The sequence below is a fragment of the Oncorhynchus mykiss genome, chromosome 13, assembly GCF_057628025.1.
Source record: "Oncorhynchus mykiss isolate SJ-2025 chromosome 13, ASM5762802v1, whole genome shotgun sequence".
In the NCBI taxonomy this organism is placed as follows: domain Eukaryota; kingdom Metazoa; phylum Chordata; class Actinopteri; order Salmoniformes; family Salmonidae; genus Oncorhynchus; species Oncorhynchus mykiss.
The window spans coordinates 7957501-7968082 of record NC_143034.1 but is presented as its reverse complement, the minus strand read 5'-3'; the positions used below and the strand labels follow the sequence as shown (position 1 = coordinate 7968082).

General features: G+C 49.7%; 1 protein-coding gene across 1 annotated transcript in view; it reads left to right on the top strand.

Annotated features, from left to right (window-relative positions):
• The first annotated feature begins 442 nt into the window (after window positions 1–442).
• LOC110487344 (bifunctional apoptosis regulator) overlaps window positions 443–10582 on the top strand; it is a 19085-nt gene continuing 8945 nt past the window's right edge. Inside the window, exons 1-4 of the mRNA XM_090194918.1 lie at window positions 443–581; window positions 1736–2065; window positions 4428–4526; window positions 7867–7966. Of these exons, the coding sequence (XP_090051044.1) occupies window positions 1755–2065; window positions 4428–4526; window positions 7867–7966 (510 nt within the window). The 5' untranslated portion in view covers window positions 443–581; window positions 1736–1754. The remainder of the gene's footprint in view (window positions 582–1735; window positions 2066–4427; window positions 4527–7866; window positions 7967–10582) is intronic.

The window sequence follows — 10582 nt, the reverse complement described above, 5'->3', positions numbered from 1 at the left end:
CAACTGGAAACTCGCAACTAGGTAGTCGGAAAGCTCCGACATCAGTGTGTTCAAAACAACGGGGAACTCGGAAAATAAATGAGGCCCGAGGGGGGAAATGTATTTGAACAGTCATCCAACTCGAGAACTCGGGCCTCTTTCTAGAGCTCCGACTTTCCGACCTAACGACGAAATATAAATTCGTATTTTTCCGAGTTCCCAGTTGTTTTGAACGCATCATTTTCCTACAGCGAGTCTGTGGGTGTATTCATTACGCGAATTCCGCTTCAAAAGCTCTCGTCTGTTGCAAAACGTTTAGTAACGGAAACCTTTCACTCCAAACGGAAAACATTTTACAACGAAAATAAATAAATCTAGGTCCCTCCCCGTCGGCTCTGTTTGCTTCCGCGTAATGAATATACCTCTGGCAAGAAAGAAGTGAAATGAGAAGCTAGCTGTTTAGCTTACCCGTCTGACTGCTCGGAAAAAAATGTCGACTTGTCTTATTAGCTAGCTAGCATAATCAAAACTAACTTTGGTAGAGCATCTATTCGGCAGTGATGTGATTTTCCAGCTTGGTTGCAACGGCCGTTATTCCCGAGGTAGGAAACTAAAGATGACAAATGTTGTTTTTAATACCAAACGGTAGCTAACGTTAGCACAATTATGTGGGAGTTTGCCACTGACTAGCTAACTAGTTAGCAGCTAACGTTAGATACAGTGATTTGGTCAAGAATCAGCTAGCTAAAATAATGATTGTTTTTATTGAATGGCTAGACATAATATGAGAACCTGTATGAACCTCTCTTTCCTAGGAACAGGTTTTCCGGTCGGTATAAGTTGATCTGAGGAGTTGACAAGGATGCATTTGTTGCTATGTTCATTTGAGTTACTTCCTGTTTACTAACTCATTTAGTTAACCAAACTGCATGTCTGTCAAAACTACTCAATTTAAAGAAGCTATAAAAGTGGGTTCCTGTTATTAGCCATAAAATACATTGTCAGAACTCAAAGCCAGTTATTCTGTAATATTTGGAGAAAAAAAATCGTCCCAAATGGCAACCTATTTCCTAGTATAGTGAGTGTACATATGTCGACCATGACCCATAGGGCTATGGAGGAGTGTCTATGCTATGGACCCTGGGCTCTGGTCAAAAGTAGTCGTTGTGATATTTCTTGTTTTGTCCCCCTCCTTTTGGATTGTGTGTATTGCTCAATATTACTGCACTGTTGGCGCTAGAAAGGTGTGCATTTTGCTGCACCTGCGATAACATTGAACATCTGTGTAAAGGACCAATAAACTTTGATTTGCGGTAATAATTTGCCATTTGGGGTCTCACACAGTTCAAAGTTTTGTCTCTCTCCCTCTTTCTCTTTGTCTCTCTCTCTCTCTCTCTCTCTCTCTCTCTCTCTCTCATATTCAATTCAAGGGCTCTACTGGCATGGGAAACATATGTTAACCATGCCAAAGCAAATGGAGTAGATAATAAACAAAAACAGTAAACATTACACTCACAGAAGTTCCAAAAATAATCAGGACATTTCAAATATCATATTATGTAGATATACAGTATACAATATACATATATACAAGACAGTGTTGTAAGGAAGTGCAAGTAGTGAAAGTTTTTTTTTTTACAACCCATATTCTGTTTCTTGCTCTTTCTCTTTCTCTCGCGCTCTCCTCTGTCCCCCTCTTTGGTTCTCTCTCTCCTCTGTCCCCCTCTCACTTATTCTTTGGTTCTCTCTTCTCCAGACCCCAGATCATCCAGCAGATGGAGGGGGGTGCCGCTGCTGCCCCCGCCCCCAACCCTCTCTCCGATCTCTCCTCCCCCCTAACCCCTCCTGTGACCTCTGACCCCCCTCCCTCTCCGTACCCCCGGCCCTCTGCCAGCCCCTCCATCAGCGAAGACCAGTTTGGGTGCCACTGTTGCTACGACGTCCTGGTCAACCCGACAACGTTGAACTGTGGCCACAGCTTCTGCCGCCACTGCCTGGCTCTCTGGTGGGAGTCGAGTAGGAAGACTGAGTGCCCCGAATGCAGGGAGAAGTGGGAGGGGTTCCCCAAAGTCAACATCCTGCTGAGGTAAGGTACTAGGGTGCATGAACTTAACGTACTGGTACTACTCTCTAGACCTCACCATATTATCACCATACTTGGGTGCCAATACCATATGTATTGCAATTCTATATAGAATTGTGACAATCGTAGATCTCCAGGAAGAGGGTTGGACTGAACGTACATGACAGTCGATCTCCAGGAAGAGGGTTGGACTGAACCTACAGAACAGTAGATCTCCAGGAAGAGGGTTGGGCAGACCTGGGCTACAGTCAGTGAGTGGTAGGCAGGGTATCAGCGTGGTAGATCAGTAGTAGTAGTGGGTTGGGCAGACCTGGGCTACAGTCAGTGGTAGGCAGGGTATCAGCGTGGTAGATCAGTAGTAGTAGTGGGTTGGGCAGACCTGGGCTACAGTCAGTGGTAAGCAGGGTATCAGCGTGGTAGATCAGTAGTAGTAGTGGGTTGGGCAGACCTGGGCTACAGTCAGTGGTAGGCAGGGTATCAGCGTGGTAGATCAGTAGTAGTAGTGGGTTGGGCAGACCTGGGCTACAGTCAGTGGTAAGCAGGGTATCAGCGTGGTAGATCAGTAGTAGTAGTGGGTTGGGCAGACCTGGGCTACAGTCAGTTGTAGGCAGGGTATCAGCGTGGTACTCTCTCGTCCCCTCCTCTCTCCATCCTCTACCCCTCTCTCGTCCCCTCCTCTCTCCATCCTCTACCCCTCTCTCGTCCCCTCCTCTCTCCATCCTCTACCCCTCTCTCGTCCCCTCCTCTCTCCATCCTCTACCCCTCTCTCGTCCCCTCCTCTCTCCATCCTCTACCCCTCTCTCATCCCCTCCTCTCTCCATCCTCTACCCCTCTCTCTCCCTCCTCTCTCCACCCTTCCCTTCTCTCTCTCTGAAATTGGGATTTTATTTTAGGAATAAGGCCTGTTTTTCTGTTGAAGCCAGAAGGAGACTAGTATCAGCTACATTTATGCCTTTACTAGACTATGGGGATATTTTATATATGAATGCTTCCGCTCAGCGTTTGAGATCAATTGACACTCTTTACCATGGCACTTTGAGATTTATTTTCAACTGCAAAACCCTTACGCACAACGGCACTTTGTATACCAGGGTTGGCTGGCCTTCTCTAGTCACTCGTAGACTACCAGGGTTGGCTGGCCTTCTCTAGTCACTCGTAGACTACCAGGGTTGGCTGGCCTTCTCTAGTCACTCGTAGACTACCAGGGTTGGCTGGCCTTCTCTAGTCACTCGTAGACTACCAGGGTTGGCTGGCCTTCTCTAGTCACTCGTAGACTACCAGGGTTGGCTGGCCTTCTCTAGTCACTCGTAGACTACCAGGGTTGGCTGGCCTTCTCTAGTCACTCGTAGACTACCAGGGTTGGCTGGCCTTCTCTAGTCACTCGTAGACTACCAGGGTTGGCTGGCCTTCTCTAGTCACTCGTAGACTACCAGGGTTGGCTGGCCTTCTCTAGTCACTCGTAGACTACCAGGGTTGGCTGGCCTTCTCTAGTCACTCGTAGACTACCAGGGTTGGCTGGCCTTCTCTAGTCACTCGTAGACTACCAGGGTTGGCTGGCCTTCTCTAGTCACTCGTAGACTACCAGGGTTGGCTGGCCTTCTCTAGTCACTCGTAGACTACCAGGGTTGGCTGGCCTTCTCTAGTCACTCGTAGACTACCAGGGTTGGCTGGCCTTCTCTAGTCACTCGTAGACTACCAGGGTTGGCTGGCCTTCTCTAGTCACTTGTAGACTACCAGGGTTGGCTGGCCTTCTCTAGTCACTCGTAGACTACCAGGGTTGGCTGGCCTTCTCTAGTCACTCGTAGACTCAGTCACTGGTATACTTTATTTACAAAGACATTTGGGTTTACTACCTTTTTATTTGGGCATTTTTATTGTTCAGAAATGTTGTGGGTCGTCTCTTCGTTCGCTGGACTTTATCCTGCTAACTGTTCCAAATGTCCAAACGGAATTTGGTAAAAGGGCTTTTATGTCCTCTGGCCATCGTCTTGGAACACCTTACAAAATACTTTTAAACTGGAAGAACTTGTCCCGATTTGGTGTTTTAAATCACTGATGAAGGATTTTGAGACTGATTCCCTGACCTGTCAATGTTTTTAATTTGCTGTTTTTGATTTTGTTATACTCTTGTGAATTCAATGGTTTTTACTAGATGACTTGTAGTTTTTCATGTTGTCTGTCTGTCTATTTTTTTTGTAACGACTTGGTGCTGACTATCTTGGCCAGGACGCTCTTGAAAAAGAGATTTTCATCTCAATGATCCCTTCCTGGTTATAAAGATTAAATAAATAAATCTTGCTCATCCCCTCCTCTCTCCCTCCTCTACCCCTCTCCCTACTTTCTACCTGCCTCCTCCCTCTTTCAGAGATGCAGTAGAGCGGTTGTTCTCAGAGGTGGTGGGTAGGAGGAGAGCAGAGATCCAGGGGAACCCCAAGATCTCCCAGAGCCTGCTGGCCTTTCAGAGGTACCGTACTAACACACTCAGAGCCTGCTGGCCTTTCAGAGGTACCGTACTAACACACTCAGAGCCTGCTGGCTCTATCAGAGGTACCATACTAACACACTCAGAGCCAGCTGGCCTATTTGAGATTGCTCAAAGTAGCCACCCTTTGCCTTGTTGACAGCTTTGCACACTCTTGGCATTCTCTCAACCAGCTTCATGAGGTGGAATGCATTTCAATTAACAGGTGTGCCTTGTTAAAAGTTAATTTGTGGAATTTCTTTCCTAAGCCAAGTGTGCAGGGCTGTCTTTGGGGCAAGGGGTGGCTACTTCGAAGAATCTCAAATATAAAATATATTTTCATTCAACACTTTTCTGGTTACTACATGATTCCATATGTGTTATTTAATAGTTTTGATTTTTTCACTATTATTCTACAATGTAGAAAATAGTAAAAAAAAAAAAAAAAACCCTTGAATGAGTAGGTGTGTCCAAACTTTCGACTGGTACTGTGCACATACATACAGCGCCTTCAGAAAGTATTCAGACCCCTTGACTTTTTCCACATTCTGTTAGGTTACAGCCTTAATCTAAGATGGATTCAATTGTTTATTTTCCCTCGTTAATTTATTATTAAAAAACTATCACATTTACGTACGTTTTCAGACCCTTTACTCAGTACTTTGTTGAAGCACCTTTGGTAGCGATTACAGCCTCGAGTCTTCATGTGAATGACGCTACAAGCTTGGCACACCTGTATTTGGGGAGTTTCTCCCATTCTTCTCTGCAGATCCTCTCAAGCTCTGTTAGGTTGGATGGGGAGCGTCGCTGCTCCAGAGATGTTCGATCGGGTTCAAGTCCGGTCTCTGGCAGGGCCACTCAAGGACATTGAGACTTGTCCAAAAGACACTCCTGCGTTGTCTTGGCTGTGTGCTTTAGGGACGTTGTCCCTTTGGAAGGTGAACCTTTGCCCCAGTCTGACAACCTGCTCCAGAGCGCTCAGGATTTCATCAATGATCTCTCTGTACTTTGCTCCGTTCATCTTTGCCTTGGTCCCAACTAGTCTCTCTGCCACTGAAAAACAGCACCATGCTTCACCATAGGGATGGTGCCAGGTTTCCTCCAGACATGATGCTTGGCATTTAGGCCAAAGAGTTCAATCTTGGTTTCATCAGACCAGAGAATCATGTTTCATCAGGTCTGAGAGTCTTTAGGTGCCTTTTGGTAAAACGTCAAGCGATCTATCATGTGCCTTTTACTGAAGAGGGGCTTCTGTCAGGCCACTCTACCATAAAGGCCTGATTGGTGGAGTGCTGCAGAGATGGTTGTCCTTCAGGAAGGTTCTCCCATCTCCACAGAGGAACTCTGGAACTCTGTCAGAGTGACCATCAGGTTCTTGGTTATCTCCCTGACCTAGGCCCTTCTCCCGATTGCTCAGTTTGGCCGGGCGGCCAGCGCTAGGAAGACTCTTGGTGGTTCCAAACGGCCTTCATTTCAGAATGATGGAGGCCACTGTGTTCTTAGGGACCTTCAATGCTGCAGAAATGTTTTTGTTCCCTTCCCGAAATCTGTGCCTCGATGCAATCCTGTCTCTGAGCTCTACGGGCAATTCCTTTGACCTCATGACTTGGTTTTTGCTCTGACATTCACTGTCAACTGTGGAACTTTATACAGACAGGTGTGTGCCTTTCCAAATCATGTCCAATCAATTTCATTTTTTTTTGTTGTTGAAATTTGCAAACATTTCTAAACCTATTTTAGCTTTGTCATTATGGGGTATTGTGATGTCATTATGGGGTATTGTGATGTCATTATGGGGTATTGTGTGTAGATTGATGAGGAAATTTGATTTGATTTAATCCCCCCTTTAGAATAAGGCTGTAACATAACAATGTGGGAAAAGGGAAGGGGTCTGAATACTTTCTGAATGCTCTGCATCTACAGAAGCATGTAGACACCCCTTCAAATGAGTGGATTCGGCCACACCTGTTGCTGACTGGTGTATACCCTAGATCAGCACTTCTACTCTGAGATGCTTGGTAGCATGGAAACCCCCGGCTGTATAAACATGTTGCTCATACCTAGGGCCCCCTCTGTTACCCGTCTGTTACCCGTCTGTTACCCGTCTGTTACCCGTCTGTTACCCGTCTGTTACCGGTCTGTAACCGGTCTGTAACCAGTCTGTTACCGGTCTGCTACCGGTCTGTAACCGGTCTGTAGCATGTCTGTTACCGGTCTGTAGCATGTCTGTTACCGGTCTGTAGCATGTCTGTTACCGGTCTGTAGCATGTCTGTTCCCGGTCTGTAGCATGTCTGTTACCGGTCGGTTACCGGTCGGTTACCTTTCTGTAGCATGTCTGTTACCGGTCTGTAACCGGTCTGTAGCATGTCTGTTACCGGTCTGTTACCGGTCTGTAGCATGTCTGTTACCGGTCTGTAGCATGTCTGTTACCGGTCTGTAGCATGTCTGTTCCTGGTCTGTAGCATGTCTGTTACCGGTCTGTAACCAGTCTGTTACCGGTCTGTAGCATGTCTGTTACCTGTCTGTTACCGGTCTGTTACCGGTCTGTAGCATGTCTGTTACCGGTCTGTAGCATGTCTGTTACCGGTCTGTAACCGGTCTGTAGCATGTCTGTTACCGGTCTGTTACCTGTCTGTAGCATGTCTGTTACCTGTCTGTTACCGGTCTGTAGCATGTCTGTTACCGGTCTGTAGCATGTCTGTTACCGGTCTGTAGCATGTCTGTTACCGGTCTGTTACCTGTCTGTTACCGGTCTGTTACCTGTCTGTTACCGGTTTGTAGCATGTCTGTTACCTGTCTGTAGCATGTTTTTACCGGTCTGTAGCATGTCTGTTACCGGTCTGTTACCGGTCTGTAGCATGTCTGTTACCGGTCTGTTACCTGTCTGTTACCTGTCTGCTACCGGTCTGTTACCGGTCTGTAGCATGTCTGTTACCGGTCTGTTACCTGTCTGTTACCGGTCTGTTACCTGTCTGTTACCGGTTTGTAGCATGTCTGTTGCATGTCTGTTACCGGTCTGTAGCATGTCTGTTACCGGTCTGTTACCGGTCTGTAGCATGTCTGTTACCGGTCTGTTACCTGTCTGTTACCTGTCTGTTACCTGTCTGCTACCGGTCTGTTACCGGTCTGTAGCATGTCTAACCTGTCTATCTGTGTGTAACCTGTCTATCTGTGTGTAACCTGTCTGTCTGTATGTAACCTGTCTGTCTGTGTGTAACCTGTCTGTCTGTGTGTAACCTGTCTGTCTGTGTGTAACCTGTCTGTCTGTGTGTAACCTGTCTGTCTGTGTGTAACCTGTCTATCTGTGTGTAACCTGTCTGTCTGTGTGTAACCTGTCTGTAGGTATGGTGATCAGGCAGCCAGAGGAATCCCCAAGACCAGTCCTGGTAGAGGAGCAGGAGGGTTCTTCTCTGGAGTTCTCACTGCACTCACCTGTGTCGCGGTAAGAGAGAGGGAGGGGGACCTGGTGAGAGGTCAGCGAGGGGGGCCTGGGGAGAGGTCAACGGGAAGGAGTCAGCGAGGGGGACCTGGGGAGAGGTCAACGGGAAGGAGTCAGCGAGGAGGACCTGGGGAGAGGTCAACGGGAAGGAATCAGCGAGGGGGACCTGGGGAGAGGTCAACGAGGGGGACCTGGGGAGAGGTCAAACTGGAAGGAGTCAATGAGGGGGACCTGGGGAGAGGTCAACGAGGGGGACCTGGGGAGAGGTCAACGGGAAGGAGTCAGCGAGGGGGACCTGGGGAGAGGTCAACGGGAAGGAGTCAGCGAGGGGGACCTGGGGATAGGTCAACGGGAAGGAGTCAGCGAGGGGGACCTGGGGAGAGGTCAACGGGGGGGACCTGGGGAGAGGTCAACGGGAAGGAGTCAGCGAGGGGGACCTGGGGAGAGGTCAACGGGAAGGAGTCAGCGAGGGGGACCTGGGGATAGGTCAACGGGAAGGAGTCAGCGAGGGGGACCTGGGGGAGAGGTCAACGAGGGGGACCTGGGGAGAGGTCAAACTGGAAGGAGTCAACGAGGGGGACCTGGGGAGAGGTCAACAGGAAGGAGTCAGCGAGGGGGACCTGGGGATAGGTCAACGGGAAGGAGTCAGCGAGGGGGACCTGGGGGAGAGGTCAACGAGGGGGACCTGGGGAGAGGTCAAACTGGAAGGAGTCAACGAGGGGGACCTGGGGAGAGGTCAACGGGAAGGAGTCAGCGAGGGGGACCTGGGGAGAGGTCAACGGGAAGGAGTCAGCGAGGGGGACCTGGGGATAGGTCAACGGGAAGGAGTCAGCGAGGGGGACCTGGGGGAGAGGTCAACGAGGGGGACCTGGGGAGAGGTCAACAGGAAGGAGTCAGCGAGGGGGTCCTGGGGAGAGGTCAACGTGAAGGAGTCAGCGAGGGGGACCTGGGGAGAGGTCAGCGAGGGGGACCTGGGGAGAGGTCAACGAGGTGGACCTGGGGAGAGGTCAACGGGAAGGAGTCAGCCAGGAATGATTGTAATGTATGTGTGAGGAACAGGAATGATTGTAGTGTGTGTGGGACAGGAATGATTGTAGTGTGTGTGGGACAGGAATGATTGTAGTGTGTGTGTCAGCTTACTTTTCTCTATGTGTTGCAGAAAGGGTCAAAGTGTGTCGTGGTGGGGTGGGGGGGGGGGGGTTGTGTTGAAGGGTCACAGTGTGTGTGGTGGTGGGGGGGGTTGTGTTGAAGGGTCACAGTGTGTGTGGTTTTGTCTATTTGCTCTGTCCATGTGGCAGTAAGAGAGCAACGTCTGTGTAGATCTTTCCGCGTGGCAGTCCTGTCTGTCTGTCTGTCTGTCTGTCTGTCTGTCTGTCTGTCTGTCTGTCTGTCTGTTTATTTGAATGACAGTCTGAATGCTTCATGTTAGTATGTGCGAAACTAGTGGGAATTAACTTTCTGTCTCGTCTGTCTGTGTCATCTCTATGCCCGTCTCACCTCTATGCCCGTCTCACCTCTATGCCCGTCTCACACCTGTCTGTAACCTGACCTCTCTCCTCTCCATCTCTCCTCCCTCCTACCCGTCTCTCCCCTCTCTCCTACCCGTCTTTCCTCTCCTGCCCCCTTACCCGTCTCTCCTCTCTCCTACCTGTCTCTCCTCTCTCCTACCTGTCTCTCCTCTCTCCTACCTGTCTCTCCTCTCTCCTACCTGTCTCTCCTCTCTCCTACCATCTCTCCTCTCCTACCCGTCTCTCCTCTCCTATCTTTCCTACCTGTTTCTCCTACCCGTCTCTCCTCTCTCCTACCCGTCTCTTCCATCTCCTACCCGTCTCTTCCATCTCCTACCCGTCTCTTCCATCTCCTACCCGTCTCTTCCATCTCCTACCCGTCGCTCCTCTCTCCTACCCGTCTCCTCCATCTCCTACCCGTCTCTTCCATCTCCTACCCGTCTCTCCTCTCTCCTACCCGTCTCTTCCATCTCCTACCCGTCTCTTCCATCTCCTACCCGTCTCTTCCATCTCCTACCCGTCTCTTCCATCTCCTACCCGTCTCTTCCATCTCCTACCCGTCTCTTCCATCTCCTACCCGTCTCTCCTCTCTCCTACCCGTCTCCTCCATCTCCTACCCGTCTCTTCCATCTCCTACCCGTCTCTCCTCTCTCCTACCCGTCTCTTCCATCTCCTACCCGTCTCTTCCAAGTCCTACCCGTCTCCTCCATCTCCTACCCGTCTCTTCCATCTCCTACCCGTCTCTCCTCTCTCCTACCCGTCTCTTCCATCTCCTACCCGTCTCTTCCATCTCCTACCCGTCTCTTCCCTCTCCTACCTGTCTCTCCTCTCCTATCTTTCCTACCTGTTTCTCCTACCTGTCTCCTCTCTCCTACCCGTCTCTCCTCTCTTACCCCTCTCCCCTACCCGTCTCTCCTCTCTCCTACCTGTCTCCTCTCTCCTACCCGTCTCTCCTCTCTTACCCCTCTCCCCTACCCGTCTCTCCTCTCTCCTACCCGTCTCTCCTCTCTTACCCCTCTCCACTACCTGTCTCTCCTCTCTCCTACCTCTCTCCTACCCATCTCTCCTCTCTCTTACCCCTCTTTCCTACCCGTCTCTCCTCTCTCCTACC